The 23,554-nt window shown below is 44.3% G+C and overlaps 1 protein-coding gene across 3 annotated transcripts in view; it reads right to left on the reverse strand.

Annotated features, from left to right (window-relative positions):
* Positions 1-12: 12 nt before the first annotated feature.
* The window catches only part of PHACTR3 (phosphatase and actin regulator 3), a 99,959-nt gene continuing 76,417 nt past the window's right edge, over positions 13-23,554 (reverse strand). For all 3 annotated transcript variants that reach the window (XM_015647479.2, XM_015647478.2, XM_015647480.3), the window contains exons 9-13: positions 8,978-9,033; positions 4,924-4,985; positions 3,933-4,073; positions 2,610-2,686; positions 13-1,126 (exon numbers count right to left, since the gene is read on the reverse strand). In XM_015647479.2, the coding sequence (XP_015502965.1) occupies positions 1,111-1,126; positions 2,610-2,686; positions 3,933-4,073; positions 4,924-4,985; positions 8,978-9,033 (352 nt within the window). In that variant the 3' untranslated portion in view covers positions 13-1,110. The remainder of the gene's footprint in view (positions 1,127-2,609; positions 2,687-3,932; positions 4,074-4,923; positions 4,986-8,977; positions 9,034-23,554) is intronic.

Here is a 23,554-nt window from a genome sequence, read left to right on the forward strand (position 1 = left end):
GAGAAATGTTTGTCTTGTGAGTAGATGCACCATTTTATTCTGTCTCATCAGGTGTGGTTTCCAGCTATCAATGTGTTACTTTTCTCACAAGTATTTTTTTTAGTAGTATCAAGTAAATCCTCAGGTGCTTCTCCATGTCAGGCATTATTAAAATGCCTGGCTTTACATTTTTCTCCACCTGTTCTATTTGCTTTGTTATTAGCATTTAGTAACTTTTTTCTTCTTACTGTCAAGAAAGCATTAAAAACATTTGTTTGCTTAACATCAAAGTACATTGTTACATTTCTGCCTCTGGTTGTCCTATTTGGTAATTTTGAATAACAGTGAACCAAATTGCCATTTTTAGAGGGACAGAGCCTCAACTGGTGCAGAGTGAGAACCAGCTTATGCTATTCCACAAGATGGAAAACCTTAGTTGAGATCATCCTTTTGCAGACTCTGTGTTGATGAAGTCAAATGGTTTGGTGCATAATAATTATAATCTCTTTCCAACTATCCCTGGGAAAAAAAAAAAGAGCTTTAGGAAACATGTTCATTTCCTGCAATAAGTAGTCATTTAATTAAAGAACAAAAGTAACAGGAATCAAAAATGCTTGCAGCTGTGATTCTGTTAGACAGTATATAAAAAAGAATGAAATTATAATACATTAAATTAGTTTTTAGAACATGAACTTAGGTGTTTTACAAACTAATTGTGGTAAGTTCAAAATGTCTTGTCAACATAATACTGGATGACAGAGTGTCATGTCCGTTTATGTCAGAGGCCTTGGAATGGTAAAGCCTGTACATGCACAACATCTCCTTTTCCAAGGCAGGCTGCAAACCAGTTCCACACAGGTGGCAAAGGAGAGGAGGAGGCTCTTCCAAGTAGCTTCACTTCAGTCTTTTTCAGCAGCTTGTCCCACTCCACAGGCCAGACTCTTCTGCCTCCAGAGCTCGGGGCTGGAGTCCTGTCCCCAAGTGCTGCAGAGGCTTCACTGCAGAGTCCTTCTGTCACATCAACGTCCAGGGAGCCTGCACTGAACCTCAGGGAAAGACTTCAGTGTTCCCTGATGCATGTTCAGCAGCAATATCAAAAAGTAAAGACAGATTCTTCTCAGAAGAAAATTTCTATGGCCTGTGAAATCTAGGAGAAAAGAGAGACATTTCTCAATAGAATTCAATTATTTTTTATTCAATTATTTTATGTTAGATTAACAAAATTTTTAAAGGCCCACAAAAGTATTCATTCTGTTTAAAGGCACAGAGACAATGCTGAAGAATATTAGCAACTCTTCATTTTCCCCAGCACATTCCTGCTGTAATGCAGGTACAGTCCTCAGGGCCCAGTGTACCTTGTTTACATTTCTTTGGGAATGCTATTGCAAATACAGGTATGTAGTTGATGTGGGTTTTTTCTTTTAGTAAATGAAGCCACAGTTAGTCATGGGTAGCAATATTCTTCCTTGTGCAGTGATCTTATTCTTTTTTTTAAGAGTTCAACAATGTTGAAATGCTTCATAAAGTATGAGGAGATACTGTTGGTGAAATGTTTGATAGACTTGTGAGTCTGAAATAAATATTCTTCTTGTTCTGTAGCCTTGTTCTTTTGGCTGAGATCCGTAATTAAAGCCCCAATCATTTGTAATGCTCTAGCACTAATTGTAAATTGGAAGCCTGTTTACTCCAAATATCCTGAACAAATTTCAAAATCTCTCATTATCATCTCCTCAAACTCCCCAGGTAGCTCCAATTAGGAAATGTATAGCTCACTCCAGACTGAAACTGCAGCCATCCCTTTTCCCTTCCCACATTTCATTCCATCAGTGCAGTGAAGCTGCTTTGCCCTTAATGATGCCTTTCTGCAAGTATCAGTGGCCATGGAATCAGCCTCTCATTGTTTCTCCATTTAAAGAAGGGAAATTAATGTTTTTATGTGTTTTTAAACACAGTCCAGGCACCTGGAGCAGGCACTGCCCTGAGCAGGTTCCCAGTGGAGAATCACGTGGAGAGTGACAACAACCCAGACCTGTTCTCTCTCCTGACCTCCTCCTGCCAGGGAGTTAAGTGTCATTAAGTTACCTGGAGCTTTCTCCTTCCAATAGCAGCTGCACTGACAGGGAACACTGAAATCCCCAGGCTGAATCCTTTAGAAGAAATCCAATTACAACAAAGGCATCACCCCTGGGCACTGGCCTGTTGTGGTCGGTGCAGTTTTGTATTTCTGAACAGGGAATTTTTGTTTGTGATAAGGCTGCAAACTCAAGTACATTTAATTCAGAGATTTTTATGCAGTGTATTAAGTTGTCCTACTTTAAAAAATCGTATTGTTTCCTGTGTTATATATATCTCTTTTTTTGTTACCTATCTTTGAATCTTTGGTGCAAGGAGTGCCAGCTGGGGGATGCTCTGCAGAATGTCTTCAGGTTTCTTAGTATGTGCTAATAAAAGCCCCACAAAAAATCAGAAAATTGGGTTCTCTTCAGGAAGAGAAATACTCCAATTTTCTTTTAATATTAACCTCCCTTTGAACATTCTCTCTCATACAGCATGTAAGAGTAAAATCCACAGGTTCAGGACTAAAGCAGAGTTTTTAGCAGGCAGTGGAAATAATCAGCTGGAAAACTGACCTTGTCAAATGTTTGCTCGATGCATGAACCTCCATTTCATTACTTTTGTATTCATTCAGCTCTTTCCGAATTGCTGCCTAGGAATTGAAAAGAGAAAAACATGAACAAATAATTTTGTGTTTCTGAGCAAAATCCTAGACCTGCAGAGCAGAACAGTTTTCTGAGGTAGAAGAACCAGGTATTGGGTACAGCAGAGTACTCTGTGCTGGTAGAAATGCTGAATATTTGGGTTGTATGGATTGGTGACACAATACTTCTCATTTGTTATTGATTGCTGACAGGGTCATTGCTGTCTAGAAGCAATTCTGACAGAATAACACCTCAGGGCTGGTTGTCTCACATTTAATAAGATTCCAGGTAAAATTTATTAAAGATTAAGAGAAGCTGCCAAGAAATTGATCCATTTTTCACTCACAAATACAAAGGTGCAGCTCTGACCCTGACTTCCTGATGTGTGCCATCAGTATGTGCAGAACTGTCACTTTCTTAAACCTGCTTTGTTAATTAAAACATGAACATTGAAACAGTAAAACCAGGAAAAGTCGAATTTTAATAAAAGTACATACAAGGAAAATATAAAATCCTTATTCCATTGATTCGTATGGAGTAGCTTGCTCACCATTTTAGAGAGCTGGGAGAGCAGCTACTGGAGTAGAAACACTCTGTTCCATTTCTATGGGTCCTCTAAACCCATTTGTCCCTTACTGGGGAGACCCTGGGATGGAAACCAAAGCGTTTGATATCCACATCTCAGCACAAAGCCATGTTAACAGTCCTGTGTTTGCCATTTTGCCAGTAATTGTCTCAGCACCCTGCTCCTTCTTCTTCCTGCAGCCCTGAAACTTCCCAGCTGGTCTGGCTGGAATCATGGTGAGCTATTCTTACTACTCAAGCAACTAAATGTGACACTTAAATTGGGCTGTAAATCAGTTACATGGCAGGTATGTGATGGGACAAAATGAGAGTTCATGCTCAGGAGAATGTGGGTCCAGTGACTCCTTGAGCATTCACAGGAAACAGGAAAGGAAATTTTTGCACATTTGGGACAAAACTTCCAGTCTGAGAATAAAGGTTAATACTCTATTGGTTGGAAATTGTTTTGAGTTGGAGCCCAAAAAATTGTATCCACGTTTTTGGGTGGGTAGGTAGAAGCCTTTTGAGTACTAAACAGGTGTTTTTATGATACTGGTATGATTTCAACATAAAAAATCATGGTAAAGTTTACAGAGATGAAATGTTGCAGAGGTTACAGTCTGTTGAGAAGATGATGTATCATTACAGACAAAGCAAGGAGAAAGCAGAACTTTGTGGTTGTGTCAGTACCTTGTCTGCTGCTGACAGTCGTGTCCATGGTTTGTCCGCTCTCCTGTCGTAGTCCTGTGCTTTTGCCACTTCCACATAATCACTGAATCGAATCAGGATCTTTCTGTCTCTCAGTTCATCAACTGTAGGTCGCTGGTTAAGCTGGATTCAGAAGTTTTGTGAAATAAAACCAGGGTTAATAACAAATGAATCAGTAAAAAATGCAATATTTGCTTCTTTTCATCTTGGCTCAGTGTGCATTGACACATGGTAAACCACCCAACCCTTGGAAACTCCAGGGAAATATTTCATCATTTGGAGGACTGCTAGGAAAGTAATAATGGTTTAAATGGAACTGTGGGCTACAGAACAGTGCCTTTATCATGGACAAAAAAAGAAAATATTTTTACCCAGATACTGATAAAATGTATTTTCAAAATGTGAAAGAATCATGATGGATTTTTTTTATGCTCTCTGGATGATTCTGGATGCTGTAGGATGTTCTGCTACAGCAGGGGCAGATTGTCTGTGTGAGATCCTCAGCACTAGACCCAATGTAAGAATTTCAGTCTGGCTTTAATAAGTTATCAGCATATTTAGTCCATAATTCCATTAGGGATTTCTACGAACAGAACAACACGATCTCGTTCTTATTCTGAGAATTTTTTAAATGCAAAAAGAAATGTACTATGGGGGCAGACCTGGTGTTCAGCAGGGAGTCAGCTCTGCAACAAAGAATGAAAAAGTCCTTTTCCAGCAACGGAGCTGACAAGTATGCACTGTGCAAACAAACACCCATTTTCAGAGTAAGTTTGTATGTAAATATTCTACTAAATCTCATCTAGCTGAGATAAAGTAGATATGTCCATAATTCATATTCCCAGACACTGCTATCAGACACTGCTGAGGAGGATGTATATTAAGGGAGTAATAACGACCTCTATGGCTGGTTGATATTATAGTAATTTTTCTAAATTTCTAAAAGCTAATAGCAGGTATTGCAAGATTTTACCTTTCTTGTCAGTCTCTGCTTGATTTCCCTTCTCTCTTCCTGTTCCGTTTGATCATTTCGTTCTGCGGAGAATATAAAGAAAAGGATGACTTTCCTCATGAGGAAGTTTGGTGTTTTCCACAGTTCCAGGCACTAATGAGCACAGCCAGACGAGCAGCTGCTAATTGTGTGTTTTGGTAATTCAGTGCATCTCTGGTGTGTGCTGGAGCACGGAGTCACCTCTGTGTGAGGACACCGTGCTGATGCCAGTGTCAGCTCTGAACTCCGCGGGCCTTTACTGAGACAACAGCAGCCACACCAACACTCCACTCGGATAAACTTCAGAAGGAAAATCAAAACACTCCATAGCCGATCAATCGTTTTTTTTCACTCTGCATATTGCTGGAGCCATTCATGCTGTCAGATGCTGAGCAGCCTCATTGCAGCATCTCCAGGGAGAGCCCGTCAGTCGTGTTCTCTCCGGCTGCATTTCTCCTGGCACTGACCTGCACCTTGGCTTTCCCTGCCATGAGACCCCTTTCTCCTCCCGGGGTGTCAGTGCAGCGTTCTGCTCTGAGCTCAGCCTCCTTGTCTTTGTGTGTTGTGCCTATTAACATTCGAGCCGTGAGAACTCCTACACACTGGCTCTAAAAATAGCCCGGAGTGCTGTAACACTGAAATAGATCCCCTGCCTTAGGAAACGAGTTAATGGCGTTTCTATTCCCAGTACTATCTGTTACTAAATTAAGGCGTGAGCCCGTGACCTGAACAAAGCTGCAGAGCCAGAGAAAAAGGTTTTAACCATTCAGGGATTCTCTGGGTACTACTGTGAGGTTTATTATGCCACTTGCATTAGATATTTCCAGTGTTAAAGCACACACGTGATTTCTACTATGCCTCCAAAACCCACTAGCGCTGCAGATGGATTTCCAAGATATTTTTAACAATGAAGCATTTTTCTCCCTGATTTTTGCACTCATTAGACAGCACTGAGATGCAATCAAATCTATTTAAAATAACAGTAGTGCACAGCTCCACCTGGCTAGGGTAGAAATGTAAATCAAATGAATTTAAAATGCTATAAAGTGCTGCATTACAGTTCAGTGGCAAGGCACAAAATGTAAAGAGAACAGGTCAGCTAAAATTAGTGCTGTGTCAGGGATGAGCAGCTATTTCAGTCTGCAATGTGTAAAAGGAGAACAGGCTTTCAAAAGTAGAGGGTATTCTTAGATAGAGAGATGCCTGCAAGTTATTCATTCAGCTTTAATTCACTCATTTTAGAGTAGATATTCCTATTTTGTATTTTTTTGTTAATTAAAATAGATGTTTTTCTGTGATGTAGTGCCTTTTTAAGATATGATGTGATAATGCAGGGAGAGAACTGCCCAGAGCAGCTGTGGCTGCTCCATCCCTGGAAGTCTTCAAGGCAGGTTGGATGGGGCTTGGAGCAACCTGGTCCAGTGGAAGGTGTCCCTACCCATGGCAGAGGCTGGAACAAGATGATTTTTAAGGTCCCTTCCAACCCAAACCCTTCTGTGATTCTATGATTCTAATTTCCAAAGAAAAGCCAAAAATACACATTTCTGATCAAAAAATACTTTTCCAAATATACTAAATGTGTAGTAACTTATTTCTATTCACTTGGGTTCAGTGCTCATTTCCAGCTCCAAGATGTAAAAGAAATAGTTCTTTTACAAAAAAAACCCTGATATTTGATATGAAATGCTGGCAAGGGATACTAGAACTCAGGCATTATTACTCAGACAACCCAGAGAGGCTTTTCCCATCACCATCATTCTGCCCACACAAATCCATTCATTGCTGAGGGCTGGTTTTGTAAATCTCAGCAGAGAAGCTCCCAGTTCTGAGGGGGCCTGTGCAGAGCTGGAACACATTCTGAGCTCTGCCAGTCCCTTAGGGAGCTCTCAGCTCTGCGTGACACTACAGCATCTCCTTGGGCTCCAAATGAAGCAGGGATTCCACAGTGGGGCTCAAGAGAAGCCTTCTTGGCTGTGAGTTCAGCTATCTGTGCAGTGCAGCAAGGACACATCTGACACCTGGGCTGTGATTTTAGTTCATTTGTTTCTCATGCTTGGTGGGAAGCCAGAAGTGTTTCTATGGTTAAAGGACTTGGAAGATCAACAAAATTGTAAGAAAGTGCTGGCTTTAAGTTTGCTTTTTAAGTATTACTTTTATCTCAGAAACAACTCCCTAAAGGAGACAAGAAATCACTTTTTGAAATCTTGCTGAGATTTTCTTTAAAGTGACAATAATTTTACTTTGCTATATGCTTCTCTTTTTACCAGAGTTGTACAAATGTGAATTCTGAGTCCATAAAAGAACTTCTGTCAGCAGTACCAATTATGAACATCAAAGATGTTGGGAAATGTGCAACTTAAAACAGCACAAACGCTTACTAGACCTGGAGGAGGTTGTGGAGATTTCACTGGAGGGCTTTTACACTGCTACAGCTATACAGGATACTCAGCTTTTATATAATGGCAGAGGTAAATAAAATGGAAGTGGTTCTGATCCCAGCTGAACCTGTATAAAGCCTGAGCAACTCAACAGAAGTCAATAAATTTGCTCCATGCTGGGAGCTCTTTAAATGAGATACAAATCTAGACCAGTATGTTTAGCTGGTATTCAGGAACTATCTTTAATTCTGCTTTATCTTCTTTCTGCTTTATCTCTCTCTAAGCTCATTATATGAATGTATTCAAACTTTTTTATTATTAAAACTGGTCAGTTTAACCCAGATTAAGGATGTAACCAGCACACTTCAAAAAAGTAAACATAAAGGAACAGATTTTTTCAGTGGAGATCAGCTTTTCCTTAGCCAGGAATAAAACCCAAAGGAACAGATTTTCAGAGATCTTGGTTACTGACTCTTGAAAATCTGTCCCCACATAGTTCAGGATCTTGGGTTACTGCATTTTCCTGCCTCTCTGGTAGAAGAGAGGTGAAGTTTGGCCAAGCTCACCCATTCATGTTGCAAAGAGGGTTTCCTTTTCCTCCTTGAGCTGTGCACATGCAAAATAGAGCTTATTTTACAGTGTGTGATCTGTGCATTGGAACTGTACAGAAAATACTGCTAAATACATTTTATACTGTGGCATCCCTTTGTGTGAAAACTGAAGTGAAATCCCAGATAACTTCAATGGCAAGAGCATAAGGCTTTTCCCTGGGAACCACTAAGAAAGTTCTGAGACATGAAATTTTAGGTAATGCAATGTTGATGACTTTTTTCCTAGTGAATTACAATCACATGATTAAACATAAATTAAACAGTGTAGGCAGCAATGCTTGTGTGACAGATTTCTGTGGCTTTATGTTTTATGTTTGTTTAACGAGAACCTATAGCTCACATCATGCTGGGTTTTGTATTTTAGCGCTAAAGAGACTAAATAGCAGATGGATTCCCCCTTTTGAAATCCATAGTGGAGACAACTTCAAAGCTGTCTCTCACCTTCCCCTAATTCAGCAGTTTAAGGGAAAAGGATGATGTTCATCACTTGTTTGATCCCTTGGAAACATTTAGGAAAAGAGTTGCAAGTTTTGCCTTGTGAATTTGAGAGATGCTGAGAACACTCCCCTGTGGCAGCACCCCTACCAGGCCTGGGACTGTCCCTCTAATAATTCTGATTTCTCAGGCTGATCTTTGATTTGGCTTTGGGGAGATCTCCAGTGACATGAGCAAACAGACCTGGGGAGAAGCACATCTCTGCAACGATGCTTTCCCCTTCCACTGTATTGCCAGTGCAATTCAGTGTTTGCCTTGAAAATCCATGTCTTGAAAAATGTCACCCCAATTCTCATGGCACTGTAACACCGGGATTGTATTCCCCTCTTGGACACCAGTAACACTGCAATCAGAATGAAAAGTATTTCAAAGCCTGAAGCTGAATGGTTCTTTTTGTCCTAAAACTGCAAGTCTGTGAAAAATTAAAACTTTTAGGCACAGAAAATGATCCCAGTGAATTAATTTGTCTATTTAAAAATAATACATTCTGGAAATGCAATCACTGATTTCAACAAACACACATAAAATACTTTAGGAAGAAAAAATACTCACGTTTCAGTATATTCCTTCTTTCTAGCTCCTCAACAGCGGGTCTTTGGCTGAGTCGCCTGCGGAAAAACACCAAAATCACATTTTGTACCATGCCTGTTCTTTGGAAAGTCTGTAGAATTCTGATTTCTGGTTGGTGTTTTCGTCAGGAGGAGACTACAAAATCTCTCTCCAAGACTTGTGAAGAAAGAAAAAAAAAAAAAAAAAGAATCCTGGCAGAGAATTCTTTCTTATATTGTTTTTCCCAAATGCCAGGAATGCAGGTAAAAGTTCTCTAGTTTGCTCTGCTGTCAGTGAAAAGCTTCCTCGGAAGGTGCATCCTTTCCATCACACTTTCCAGACAGTCAGCTGGAACCAGCACTCTCCAGAGGTAAAATTCACTCTCCAGGTGGTTATCAAAGGAGTTTCACAGCGATCTTCTGCCTCTATCACTGCCTTCACCTTTTAATCACACATAGCAGCGCGTTTCCTTTCCTCTACTCACATCAGCAGTGCATCCTGACAAAAGGCAGACTGGCCAGGAATAAAGCTTTCCTGTGGTTTCCCAGCTCTGCTCCTGCCTGCTGAATGCAATCCGAGTGTTGCTCGCAGCCTCCCGCTGTCTGAACCGAGTGTCTCGGTGCCACCTCCCCTCCTCACTAGTGCTGCCTCAGGATTGACTCTCCAAATCATATGATCGGTGCCACCGCGATTGCACTGCGCATACTGAATGAGAGTATCACAGGCACTGTGATATCTGCAGAGGATCTCAGGTAATTGGAGCCCTCCCCTAGCACACACACACACACACACACACACACAGGCTGCATTTGTTGGCTTTCATGTCATAATCCAGCCAGCAGATCGGAAAGAGTTTCCGATGCTTCCTGGCCTGCGTTCTGGCAACGCTGAGGATTCTCATCGCCTGCTCTCAGCAGATGTTGCCAAGCCAGAGATGAAGTTACAGAGACAAAGAAACACTCAGAGCAGGGACCACACTGCAAACTGCTGCAGATATTCCTCTGCTGGGTATAGGGAATAAATGAATAATTATAAAATCATGCTGTAACAGGATCTACATTTTATCGAATATACAGCAGATGGAAAAGTGAAGTAATTGTTAACACACTGAAATAACAAAAAAGCCCAGTAAAATCACCTGATTCTAATTTTTCCTTGTTTTTTAAGCCTTACCCAGTATATCTTCCAAATCAACTCTGTGGTCATATGTTATCAGACCAACAGCTCCTTAACCTTTTTTAATTAAACTCTCTGGAAAAACTCTCATCTTTGGCAACACGAAGCACAACAACTACTGCACCAAATGCACACCAACAGAAAACTTAAATAGATGAGCTCTTGTGCAGAAATACCTGCAGCTTCTCACTCCTACCTAATGCTTTATATCACCTAAGGCTTTTCTCCTGACCTCTGGCTCCTCTTTGGAGTAATAAACCAGATACTCCAGCAGTGGAAGTTGCAACAATCCCAGCAGAAACAGGAATGATGCTGAAACTAAAGGCTTTAAACATGTATTTTTTAATCCCTGTTACCCTTGGATACCTTCCTCACTTCCCTGCATGTCTCAGAAATTACACAAGTCTGGCTAGGTATTGTTTGAAACAGATAAAGTGCATTTCATAATATAAATCAGGGAAGAATGACTTACTGGGACAGCTCATCTGCAAATGAAAGGTCCACCCGACCTACTGCTCATATGCCTCTCTCTCAGCCATTCTTAATTACAGCCCTGCCATGTGGGATGGATAGATTCTCCCAAATCTGTACACTAGATTTCAGAGACCCCTTTTAAACTGGGACATTAAAAGCCTTACAGAATTAATAGAGCAGTATGAGAATGCAAATGTATTTGAAAATTCTCTGATTCTGTGTGAATGCTCTGTATTTATATATAGTATCTATAATGGTTGATTATTTAAACCCTGTTTCCCTTTTGGCTTTGATAAATAACATGTAAGTGCCCATTTTTCTGTGCACACCCTCAGCTTTACCCCCAGCAGAAGGAAGAGGTGCAGACAGACACAGACGATGTGCACACATGAGCATTGCAGGGGTTTTTCCTGAGATTTTCAGAGATACAGACCACACTTCCAAACTTTGCTTCACAGTCACAAAACTAGACACTGACTTTGGTTAAAAATAAATTTCCAACAGGGTTTCAGAAAGGTGGGGACAGAGTGAAAACACAAAGTACAGGGAGAGTCACGATCAAATGAGAACTGGCAGAAACCTCTGACATTGCTGCTGTTGAGGTCTGCGGACATTTCAGGTCTCTTTATTTCTACTGTTCAGGAGAAGGCTCTCTGTGTCCAGAGACTGCTTCTGCTTGCAGTCTGAGCTGCTGTGGGGAGGCTGGGCAGGGGGAGCTGCTGCGGGGCTCCACATGTCCTGACAGTGCCGGGCCCACAGGGGCTGGGGCCACACGGCGCTGCTGAGGCGGGACTGGGGGCTCCACACCCCCTTTCTGCAGGACTTTACCACTTGTGGAGTGAATCCACTGCCTTGTCTGGCCTCCCCTCAGGGCAAGGCCCCCTGTGGGTGCTCCCTGTGAGGCAGAGCCCCCCCTGGCCGAGCTGCTCTGGGGTGTGGGGTCACCTCAGCCCCACACCGGGGTCCGGCAGTCAGTCCCAGCCACTCCTTCAGCGCCCACCCGCAGCCAGGCAGAGCCAGGGAAGGACAGACATCTTCTGAGGGCTCCTGGCAGGGCAGGGACTACCCCTGTCAAAATCCACACCCCTCCTGAAGGAGCTTTAATGTAAAAAACATTTCCGGTGAGTTTGTGCCTCTGCTTGGGTGAGCCGTCCTCTGGCTGCTGCAGGCTGAGGCAACAGGTGCTCTAGTCTGGATATTTATTCCATGTTTTCCCTGAAGCTGGTACAAATCCTGTCTGTGGCAGAAGCAGAAACACACCCTGTGTGCTGAGCTCGGTGAGTTTCCTCAGAAGGGACTGTCCATCCCTGCGGAGAGCCAGTGTCAGGGCCTTGGGAACACCTGGAGAAACAGCCCCGGCTCCCCTCACAACCTGGGGAGCACAGCCAGGAACAGGGCATGGGGAGACTGAGGAACCACAGAGGCAATGCTCAAATCTCATATTTAAAGGAAACAAACTGAGTAACAATTATCAGCAGACTGCAGAGCAGGGGAGAATCACTCTGGTGTGTGAGTCCAGAGAATGAAACAGGCGCCTGCCATGAAGGAACCTTTGTGAAGGCCAAAACCTGAGCCCTCAGTCAGTGACTACGGATGGTCTCCACAGGCCTTGCAGAGAGAGGATTTTGTATGAGGCAGGTGCAGGTGATTTTGAATCAGAGTCCTGGCTCACTTCCCGTGGATCCAGTGGAGTCCTTGCCCGTGAGTGAGGATGCTTGCAGGGCTCACCAGGGCCTGTTGTGCTGCTCAGCAGCCGTGGCTGGAGGGCTGAGGTGGACAGGAGGCTCCAGCATTGCTGCAACACACCGTGGTCATGGCTGGGTGAGTCTTGTGCTTTCCATTTCTGTTCTTTTGTCACCCAGGGACTCGGCTCCACGTGGACTCACCTCAGCAAGGCGACTGAGCTCCATGGGGAGCACCACTTCTGTTGTGTGACAGTAATGATTTCCTTTCAGCTGATTTCAATATCTATTTCTTGCTTCTGGGAAGAACAGCCAATTAATGCTGTTATGTCCTTGGGTGTTATGAAAACCTAGGTTTGGGTGTTTTTGTGCTGTTGGTGAGGCAGGAGTGCTCTCTCTGAGCACCTGTGGGGCCGGCTCTTTTGGGGAAGGCCTTGAACTTTTCTTGAAAATGCTTGAGTAACTTGCAGGCTGGTCCCACCTCAGTTCAGATTCCCCCACAGTGTCACTGGAATTGCCATGGTCTTATATTAGGAGTGCTCAGTCCAGGATTTTGCTTCCCTGATACTTTTAAGTGAGGGGTACCAAGAGCAGCATTGAGTGGAGATGAACTGGCAGCACCTCAGAGGTGACTGCAGCTGCCTCTGGGAAACTGAGCACAACTGGAGACACCAGTCACTGCTGTAAGTGGTGTCTGGATGCAGCTCAGAGATTGCTGCACATCTGTCAGAGATGCTCCAAGGCTGGACAGGCACCAGCATTTTATCATAATACTGAAGTAGCCACCATAGGTGTGTGAGAGTAAAAGGGGATAGACACAAGAGCACCTCATGTGCAGCTATTTCTCATGTTCAGAAAAGCTGCAAAGGTTTTGTGTTACTGTTCTGTGCAAAGTGAGCATACACCTTCAAGCAGCAGGTGTTTTTCAGTTGTTTGAAGCTTGGGGAGTGTTCTGGGTGTATTTTCAGACCACCTTTAGAATGCTTTCTCCAGTAATTTGGGCTCAGAGAGATGATAATATGTATTTATTATAATCTCTCAGAAGCCAAAGGCTTTGCTTTGCTCCTGTGTTCTCCCAGTGTTACTCCTGTGGGTGAGAGGAGCAGGTCATTGCAAGTTAGCGCAGTCACCTGTGGTTCTCCCCAGAACACCCTGCAGGTACAGCCAGCTGCTCTGGGTCTCAGGGCACCTAGGTGCTCAGGGTTTGCACATGGCCTCCAGGTGTTTGTTTTGTCCCTGCAAGGTGCACATGGGAATCCTCTGACGTCCGTGAGCGCTCCCTCGGCTCTCAGAGGGGCAGGGGAGCTGTGGAGCCTGGCTTTTTCCCTTGGTGAACACATGTGGTGTATAACTGCAGCACAACAGGCTTCCCTCAGCCATCAGAGCCCTGCCACGCTCATGCTGGACACGAGCACAAGTGCAGATGTGGATTTGGAGTGTGGGGAAAGCCATAAATGCTCATCCCCTCTGGAGCAAGGTCACATGTTTGTGAGCCCAGGGACTCGCACATGTGCCTCTGACTGCTGATCAGGAGATCAATATTTGCTTCACACTGAAGGGAATGAATATCTTGGGAGCACTGTTACACAAGGATTGATTGTATTGCACAGTTCCAAGTGACTGAGTGCTCAGCAGGCTGAGGATGTCACCAGCACCCAGGGGCTGCCATCAGACAGGCCATGCATCACTGTGTCCTGTGAGCAGGAGCTGCTGCCAAGTCCCCTGCCCTCACAATTACCCTCAGCACTGTCTGCTTTGTCTCTTGTGGGATCTGAATCCCAGCAAAGCCACAGCAAGCTGAGGGCTGGCAGCTGTGGGCACAGAATGGCTGATGAGAGACCACTTTGGAACAGGTACAGCCCCCCTGTGTACATATGGGGCTATGCTGACCCCCCACACCTCAGGCAGTCCTTCCCTCCTTCCTCTCCTCTTATTAGTCTGTATCTCACCTGCCTGGCAGATTCAAGCAGAATCCAGTGAAAAGCAGCTCAGGTTTCTGTGGTTTCTTATCTGCCCCCAAAATTCATGTTTCCCAAATGTATTTTTTCATAGAATCTGTTGCACAGTATCTGCATGTATGATTGCCACAAAACTGAATTTCTTTTGGACTTGTAGCTGAAGCCAAAAGTTACACTTTGGAATCCTGTTGCTGGTGTTGGTAAGATCAGTGTGATTCTGATGATCTCCTCCAAAGGGAGGAGTGAACTGGACACGTGCATGGGCCTGTGGACCCTGGGCTGACAAGCGAGCAATCAATCCAGCCATCAGTAAATGAGCTGTAGCCAGCAGCAATTGCATTGATTGTTCCTCATGTCAGGTGGTTTTGCAGATGAGTCGGGAAGGGAGGTGGTGGGAAGGATTCCTCTCACAGCCCAGGCAAAGGGAGGAGAAATGGGAGTGCCCTGGTTTTGCTTCTCATAAAGCTGCTTGTGTCTGCTGCCCATCAGGAGGCAGAGGCTCTGCCTCTTAAATTGGCATCTCTGTTGCCAGAACATCATGTTCAATTCAACAAGAAGTTTATTTCCATCCTTCCTATAAGTAGCTGTGAAGAGGACGTGTGCCAGGGCTTTGAGTCACCCACGCGCTGCACTGTGCCTGCTGCAATGTACAATTATGGGTAGTAGTAAATCCATGGTGGGAGGGACTTCTCTGTTACTGTCTGTACAAAATTAGAAGGCAGACACCGAGACACAAACTTGCTTTTACCCCAAGGTAATTCTGGATCATGTAAAAAGTGGGAACTGATGTGCCAGCATTTCCCATAACAGGGAAATCATAGAATCAGGATGGTTTGAGGTGGAAAGAACCTTTAAAGATATCTTGTCCAATGCCTCTGCAACGAGCAGGGACATCTGCAAGTAGATCAGGTTGTTCAGAGCCTCATCCAACCTGACACTGAATGTTTCCAGGAATGGGACATTCACCACCTCTCTGAGTAACCTGTTCTAGTGTTTTACCACCCTCACTGTAAAAATATTCTCTTATCTAATCTAGCCTGAACTTCCTTCAGTTTAAAACCATTCCCCCTTGATCTATCACTATCTGCTCATGTAAAAGGTTGTTCTTCCTCCTTTTTTACAACCTCCTTCAGTCCCTGGAAGGCCCCAGCATTGTCTCCTGAGGAGCTTCTTGTCCCTAGGCTGAATAACCCCAAAGCAGAGGTTTTCCAGCCCTCGCAGCATCCAAGACTATCATCCTAAGAGCAGCTGCTGACCTTCTCTGACAGGAGGGAGCTCAGAGTAGTGTGAAAAGGGTGAGCTGCTCTGGTAAATGCTGAAGTTGCATTCTTTAAAATTGCCTGGTATTTGTGTCTCTGTGCCATCCTGAACTATTTTTTGCATCCAAATAAGAAAACTGCAGATAAACACAGAGGCTATAAATGTTGCCATAATTACATGTGTTATTTATTTGTTTGGCCTTTAGTTCTGTCTGGATTTTCAAAGCTGCAAATCAGCACGAGTTCAGTGAATTATGTTGTCACTCATCTACCAGGCAATTACAGTTGTCCATCATTATCATTTCTGTGATAGGAGCCCTGCAAGGAGTTCAGATTTCAGCTGAAATAGAAACCCCACACTTGCCCAGCATGACCCTTGTATCATAGCCCACTGTCCCTGAAGGACCTGCCCTGTGACAGTTTGTTATTGCACAGGGCTGTGAGCACTGTGTGGGCTGAAACAACAACACAGCCAGGATCCAATTGTGTCAGGGCATCCAGGTGGAGAAGGCTTGAGGGTAATCACTGTTCTCACCACCTGTGAAAGCCCTGCTGCATTTGGCCTTTGGGTGCCTAATTTTCCCAAGGTGTGAGGAAGAAAGGCCAGGCACAGCTGGGAGCAGATCAGGACCCAGTTCAAAAATCGGCTGCAAAGCTCAGTGCAGGTGCTGAGCATCCTTTCAGCACCTTCAGGAGGCCTTTGCTTTCATACCCCTCTCCACACTCAGATAAGGACTCTTGGAGGATGTTGTTGCATGTTGTGGGACCAACATAATACAGCAGCTTTAATTTTCATCTGAGTTATTAGTTAATATGCAAGAACTAGCATGCTGACATGGGGTTTAAATGTAATAACTGCTTATTTTAGAGCAGCAGCTTCCACCTGCTTCCGCACTCTGTGGTTTAACAGAGCTGCTGGATAGTGGATCTATCCTGTTTGTGACAGAATTACAGTATTTAGTCATTTGGGTGACAAAAGTACAACAGGTTGTTCAGCCAAAGACATGTTCCCTGTCTGTAGCTTGATGAGTGTCTTGTTCAGCAGCAGTGTCAGTGTGAGCAGCACTGTTCTTATGAACAGCAGCTTGTTCTCACTTCTGCTCTGCCTTGCAGCTGGGCAAAGAGCTGGTTTGGGGAATACTTTCAGGCTAAAAATAGCTCAGCAAGGCAAAGTGCTGAAAGAACACACTCTTCAAATAAAAGAGCGAGTGGTGCAGCTCCCAGAGCCCCTCCTCTGCTGAAGGTTGAAGAGAGCTTCAGGCTGGGTATAAAATGGGTGTTGAAGGTTCTTCCAGCAGAAACCAAGTGCTGGATATGACCTGGACACACTGTGCAGGTCACTGAAAATGTTGGGAAAACATTTCATTGTAAAGCAATAGATCTTTTTTTTTTCTTTTTTTTTTTTCTTTTTTTTTTTTCTCTGAAGCAGGAATAAAACTCTGGAGCCCTGTGTTCCTGCAGAATGAAAAAGCAAAAAGCAATGCAACATATCTCAGATTTGGGCAAATTGAGAACACTGTGGGTTTGATGCTTTAGGACAAGCAAACAAAAGCAATCATATAAATCCCAGGGTTTTAGTTCTATCCCATTATGTGTTTATTACCATGATATCATTTTAAATCAAGACATCTGCCACTGCTGAAATGATACTAAAATCAACTCTGATAGCAACTGCATGAGCAGCAGGAGGGAGTCTGAAATAACCAGCAGACAGAGGCAAATCTCAGCCCAGTGGTGGGGACTGCCACTGACCTGAGACTTTCCTGTCCCAGTGATAGTTGCATACTGCTGGGTGCTTACTGGGTTATGATTAAAAAAAATAAGGAAAGGGGGGAATAAAAAGGTAAGGAAAGAAGAAATGTAGATTTTAACTTCATTGTATGAATAATCCCTAATACAATGTTCATGTCTGTTCTCCTCCTGGGAGGCTGAGGCTGGCTTGTCAGCCACCTTTGTGCCCTGTACAAAATGAAATGTCTGTAGGCTCGTGACTCAGTTTCCTGGGAAGTCAGGAGTGCAATTTCAGCCTTGGCAACCAGCGAGGACAGGGCCAAGATGACAGAGAAACATGTCAGTTCAGTCTGTAGATCCAGCTCCGTTTCACAGGGCAACAAATAGAGATATTGTCCATGGATGGAAGCGTCCCAGAATGGCCTGGCCTCGGCTGGGATGCTCAGGGCTGCACTAAGATCCTGCAGTACTGTGCACTTAATCCATCAACAGTTGCCCCTACGACAGATGCCACTGCAATGTGTGCAACTGTGGGATTTGGGTCACCGGAAGAAGCCACAGCTGGATTTGCAGAGAGCAGACAAAGTATTGGTGTGTGTGTGGGCTGTCAGCTGTGTGTCACCTCTCCTTCCCCTCACTCCATGGAGAATGATTTGAGAATGGCCCTTCTTGCCATGGCTGTGAGCTGCTGGGAATTTCCCCATGAGGTGGGAGCTCTGGAGAACATCCTTCCCTGGAGGTGTATACCAAGGACCCTTTGGCAATCTGTACAGTGTGGGAGGTGACAAATAGACCTCTGTAAGGTGTCTTTGGCCTCTGCAAGGAGCAGTGAGGATTTACCCCAGAGCTGGGGGTATCAAGCTGTGTGAGCTGTGAACCTCCTAACCCAGGAGCTCCAAGCAGGAGGGGCCATGCTGTGGCACTTTTTGCAAACTCCTTGTAGTGTCAGGCTGGATGCCAAGGAGCAGCTTTCTTAATTACTGTAGTAAATCAAGGCAAATGCAGCACTCTCAGAGTACTCTGTGTGTTTCCCTGAAGGAAAAATCTAAATGACAGCAATTTCTGAAGCTGCAAATGCTGCTGGGACAGACAGGCCCTGCTGGGACCGTGTGTGTGGCTGCACACCTGCTCCCAGACTGCAGGAATCTCTCTGGGAACGCTCCCCCTGGCAAGGCAAGTACTTTCTAGTTCTCGCCTGTCACTCACCCACACAGCCTCTCCAAAAGGATGGGATATCCCTGCCTTCAGACAGCATCTCACCATCTGCTGTACTATCTTCTGTTCCTCTCATGCACACTACTGTTGGCCCAGCATTTTCCAGGGCAGTTAGACCAACAGCTTGGCTTCACACTGTCACTAACCTTGGCTGGCCAGAGCTTTGCCCACAGCAGGCTCTGAATCCTGCTTTTTACTGCACTCCCGTTTATTTGCCTTTAATATTTTTCTTCTTTCAAAATTTCCCTTGAGGTTATCTGTTGATTTTTCAATACAAAGAGTGTTCCTGCTCTCAGTGCAGAGTGAAATGAGAAATTCCATTGACAGCTCAAAGATGTGGCCCAAAAAGTCTGTAGGGGTGCGAGTCCCCTGGTCTCAATAATCATCCATTTTGTAGTTCTTTCACCAGCAGCTGTCACAGTGCTCTGCAAAGCTGGTCTATGTGGTTATCTTTTATAAAGAATAGGAGAATATGGCAAACTGTTTGAAAAGCAGATTTGCAGACCCTCTGTGAATTTATTCACTTCCCTCTGCAAGTGGTATTTCAGTAATTCTGTTTTTCTTTGTTTTTTAATTGGACAGGGTGAGGAGTATGACTTGTCACTCAATGGCACTAAGTGTGACACTGAGCACTGCAGACAGGCTATCTTACAGGAAAATACAGGCAGGATTTGAGTTTTAAAATGTCATCCTTGTGTTCTGTCTGCTCATCCCAAGAGCTTTCTGGGACCCTCCTTAATTTTGTTTAGGACCCCTGTTTAGTTATGGTCACGAAAATCCAAATAGAATTTGCTGGCAAATTCACGTAGAACAGAATATTCTCATCTTCTGAAATCTGAGTTTCTCAATTGAATAAAATGTAAGAATTTGATTATGTAACATCATGTTTGGACATTGCAGCCGTGATTTGCTGTGGTACAACACGCACCGTCTCTCGCTGACAAAGCTCAAGGCTGCCACACGAAACCTTTGTGGGTGTGCTCAGGAAAGGACCCCATTGTGCCACCTCCGTGATTGTCCTCAGGGCTGTTCTGTGCCCGCTGCAGGGTGGGGAGGATCAGGCAGAGCTGTGGAAGCTGGCAGTGACTGAGAGCTCAGGCAGGCCTTGGCTCTGTGCACACTGACCGTGACTTTCCTGCCCTTCGCAGCTTTCCTGTCCCTCTGCAGCTGATGCACAGCAAGGCACAGCATGGCAGTGCTGGGCCTCTCCTCCACCCAAATTCCCTGCTAAACCTCCTGCTCCCTGCACCCCTGGAGACCTGAGCTTGGCATTTCCACACACACCATTCATTCCCTGTTACCTTTCTCCTTTATGGTGTAAACAGGCAGATAAAGGGATTTCTGTAAGCTTAACTGCACAACGCCCATAAATATAACTTCCCTTCCCACATCAGTCCTGGTTTGTTTAACCTTTACTTGAGAAGGAGGATTTTTCCCTAGCTGGGTGGTATTTGGAAGTGCTGCAGCCACTCCCAGTGATGATTATAACAAGGCTGCAGTGTAGCCTGGCCAGGACATGGCTTTTGCAGACACCCTCAAATTAGGCTGATTTCTGTGCAACAGGCCAGCTGCTTTCTGCAGAGACTGCTGAGAGGGCCTGGCTTTAATTTTTTTAACATAATTTCTGAGAAACTAATGAAGTATTAATTCATTCAGAATTTAATTTGCTTAATGAATATGATCATCTCAAGCAAATGACACTGGTGGCTCATCTGTGAGCCATGTAGTCTTGGTTTTGAGAGGTTTTTTTCCTACAGTGAGGCACTCAGGTTTTATCCTGCTCTTTGTTTCTTGCCTGAGTAGTATTCTGTATAGCTTTAAGAAAACAAAATAACTGACACCTCTTTGCAGAACAATGGACTAACTAGATTGCAGTACCTGTTTCTAATGTGATTTAAGACTCAGATTTTGCCAACTTGCTGGTTCTTGTTTCCCAGTTGCCTTGATATCCTCTGCATAAGTGGACTTTCAACAGGAGGCAATCCTCAACCTCCAAAGCTGTGGTCCATTTCTTCTTAATTTCACTGGATAAAACCATGAGCATGGATTGATAAACCTGGGAGTCCTTGTTTTTGTTCCTTTGGTTTCTGGTGTGTTACATGTGGGAGCTAAAGGAAAATATAGAAGAGCGCTTTCCAGGACAAAACCACTCTCCAGAGTCTGGGGAGGTCAATGAAGTGTGCTGGCCACTTGGATGAGTTAATTATCCTGAAAAACAGATACTGAGGGGAATTTGCAGTACTTTGCATCTCTTGCTGACTTAAGTAGCTCCCAAGACCTGATTATACAGCTGCAGGTTGCCAGGTGGGCACAGGCAGTGGAATCAGAAGGGATTAGCTAGAGCCATGTTTTAATAATTAATACAATTGCACATCATGTATTGATGTGCGTTGAGGAAAATCAGTGACCTTCTGTTCTGACCTGTTTTCTCTCCTTCCCCCACTTCCTATTTTCTAAATATTTATTTCTTTCATTTTCTCCCCCCTCACCTTCTCTGAAGTTATTTCAAAAACATAGAAACCGTGCTAGACTGACCCAGTTTTTTCTATATGAAAGCAGCAAGCCCAGGCCTTGGATTCCTGGAGGAATTGAGATCCTGAATGAATCAGGCTACAGAAGTTGTGCTCAGAGCTGCAGGAGGAGGGAACTGTAGTAACTCACAGAATCTGGTGAACCAGAAACTACAGAGTATGAATTACAGTTTCCTTGGATCACATGTACTGAGACACAGTTTTCTTGGAAGGGAGCCCAAAAATATGATCAAGTTCTCCATGGGGAAGTACAGGTGATTCATCTGAGAACCCTTCCCATAAAGCAGGGATAACTCAGTGCTGTTCCCCCAGGGACAGTGTGTGCAGCTGTGGCTCTGCACAGTAAGGAGGTTCTTTCTTCTCCAAACCAAGCCTCATTTCAGATTTTATGGAAGTGACCATTTACATATTCTGCAGGCAATTCACTGCAACAGTCACGGTGACACCCAATGGGATCCAGTCTGTCTGTAAATTTAGGTTTAAAAGGCAAGTGGGAGGAGAACCAACAACATCCAAACTTTAGCCCTCTCTTGTTCTCAAATGCTTTCAAGTGGCACATCTGAAATGGATGTGTTAAAAAACATGCAGCCAAACCCCTTTCTGGCTGAGACAGTGCTTATACAGTTCACAGCCTTTCAGATACACGCTGTCCATCCCATATGGCTTCTGTTCCAACTAAGTGAAGTAAGTGTTTGGCTTGAAGTGCAGAAAACACTTTTCCTGAATTTCATTAATAGGTCTAATCCAAAAAACCATAATCCTAAATCCTCTCAGTGACACAGTGACCGTGCCTATACAAAGTGAGGGCTGGCACTGTGAATGCCTGAATCCCTCCCTGCCCAACCCCTGGGTTATCAGGAGCTCACAACTGTTACAGCACCTTGTTCTGGTCAGGTTTTCATCCCACAAGGGCACAAATCACTGTGACAACCAGAGCAGCTTACTCTGGTCTCTATCGATTAAGCTCTGCAAATTAAATTAAAGTAATTTCTTTCTGTAATTACTTGTACTGCAGACCCACACAAGCTCAAGGACCTGAATCATAATCCAGTGTAAGGTGAAGCGTTACAGGGTATTACTGGCATTTTATGCATTTCCTCTTGTTTATGACTGCTTGTCTCACCACAGGGGTAGAGCCCAGATCTTCAGGCGCGTGGAGGTGCCCAATTTCTGGGAAGGGATCTGAGCTGAGCATGTGCTGCTGTTAGTGGGCGGATTGGCAGGGCAAAACAAGTGCACTGCTTTTTTCCCAAAAAGGCTTTTTCATTATTCAATAACACTTGCTTAAGCAGTTTTCCCGCAAGTTTATTTATGTGATTATGCTCCCCTGTGATACTTACAGCTTTCTGCAGTCTGATTTGTTTATTTCTAGTTTCACTTGTGCCACTTACGCCAGATCTATTCGAGGAATTGACTGTGTGTCCCAGAAAAGGCCGTGTATATTCCTATCTGTGTTTCTACCTGCTGCTCTGCTCTGCTCTTCTCTTGCCTGCTGTGCTCTGACCTGCTGCCCTTGGCTTCCCTGTGCTGTGGAAAACAGGTTTGATTAGGAATTCCCAGCACTGGAGCCAGGGAAGTAGAACAGAGCAGTGTGAGGAGATAGTGTCTTCCCAAAAGACAATCTTTAATCAGCTGTGCCCTGGGAACTTGGAACTTTATGTTGTTGCCTGACAGAATTTACTGCCTCTGCAGTGACACTGCCTCATGTTTGCCCAAATATCCCCCATTTTCAGCAGGAGGTGAATGCTGAATCCTCAGCAATACAGGCCTGTGCTGAGAGCAGCTCTGGGTCAGGTGCTTGTATTCAAACCAGCAAATAACCCAGGACTAAGGCAACCCTGGTTCAACCCTTTATAAATGAATTAGTGTGCTCAAAAATTCTTGTCAGATGAGCTGTGGGCTGGTCTGAGACAGCAAATTGCTCATTCTGGTTCAGCTGCAGACCATGGCTCTTGCTCAGAGCTGACTGGGTGCTCCATAATTAATTGTGCAAGTGCTGCTGAAGCAAGGAAGCACCTCTGGTTCAAGAGCTGCTGTCCAGAGGGCCTGGTATGATCACACACTCAGGGAGGTCAGGTTTACTTGCTGACCAGGAATTGGTGTTAGTGAGGTTCATTCTATTGTTGGAGTTTAATACCTGAAAGGGAACAAACCTTTCTCAGTCCTTTAGACAAGGAGACAGCGTAGTCAAGGTACAGCATGTACAGATGCACTTGAACCCTCTCTAGTTCTTTATTTGAGCTGCACTGCAGCTCTCTTGGACTTGAAAAGCCATGTAAACAGGAAGCTGAACTTACCCATTGCTTGGAGACCTTAATGACACTTGAGTCTTCTCCCTTTCCTCCTGCTTTTTACCACTGAAGGCTGTCTCAGGAACTCTGGCAGTAAGCTCTAACCCCCAGCCCCTTGACCAGGCCAGTGCTGTCTGTCACTGTGTTCACAGCAGGATTTCCAGCTGTGTGCCACTGCCTGACACCAAGGAATTAATGCCTTGGGACCCGGACTGCTTAATCCTGGAGGCAGCACCAAAAAAAAAAACTCAGTTGCACTTGCA

Source organism: Parus major, chromosome 20, assembly GCF_001522545.3.
Source record: "Parus major isolate Abel chromosome 20, Parus_major1.1, whole genome shotgun sequence".
NCBI lineage: Eukaryota > Metazoa > Chordata > Aves > Passeriformes > Paridae > Parus > Parus major.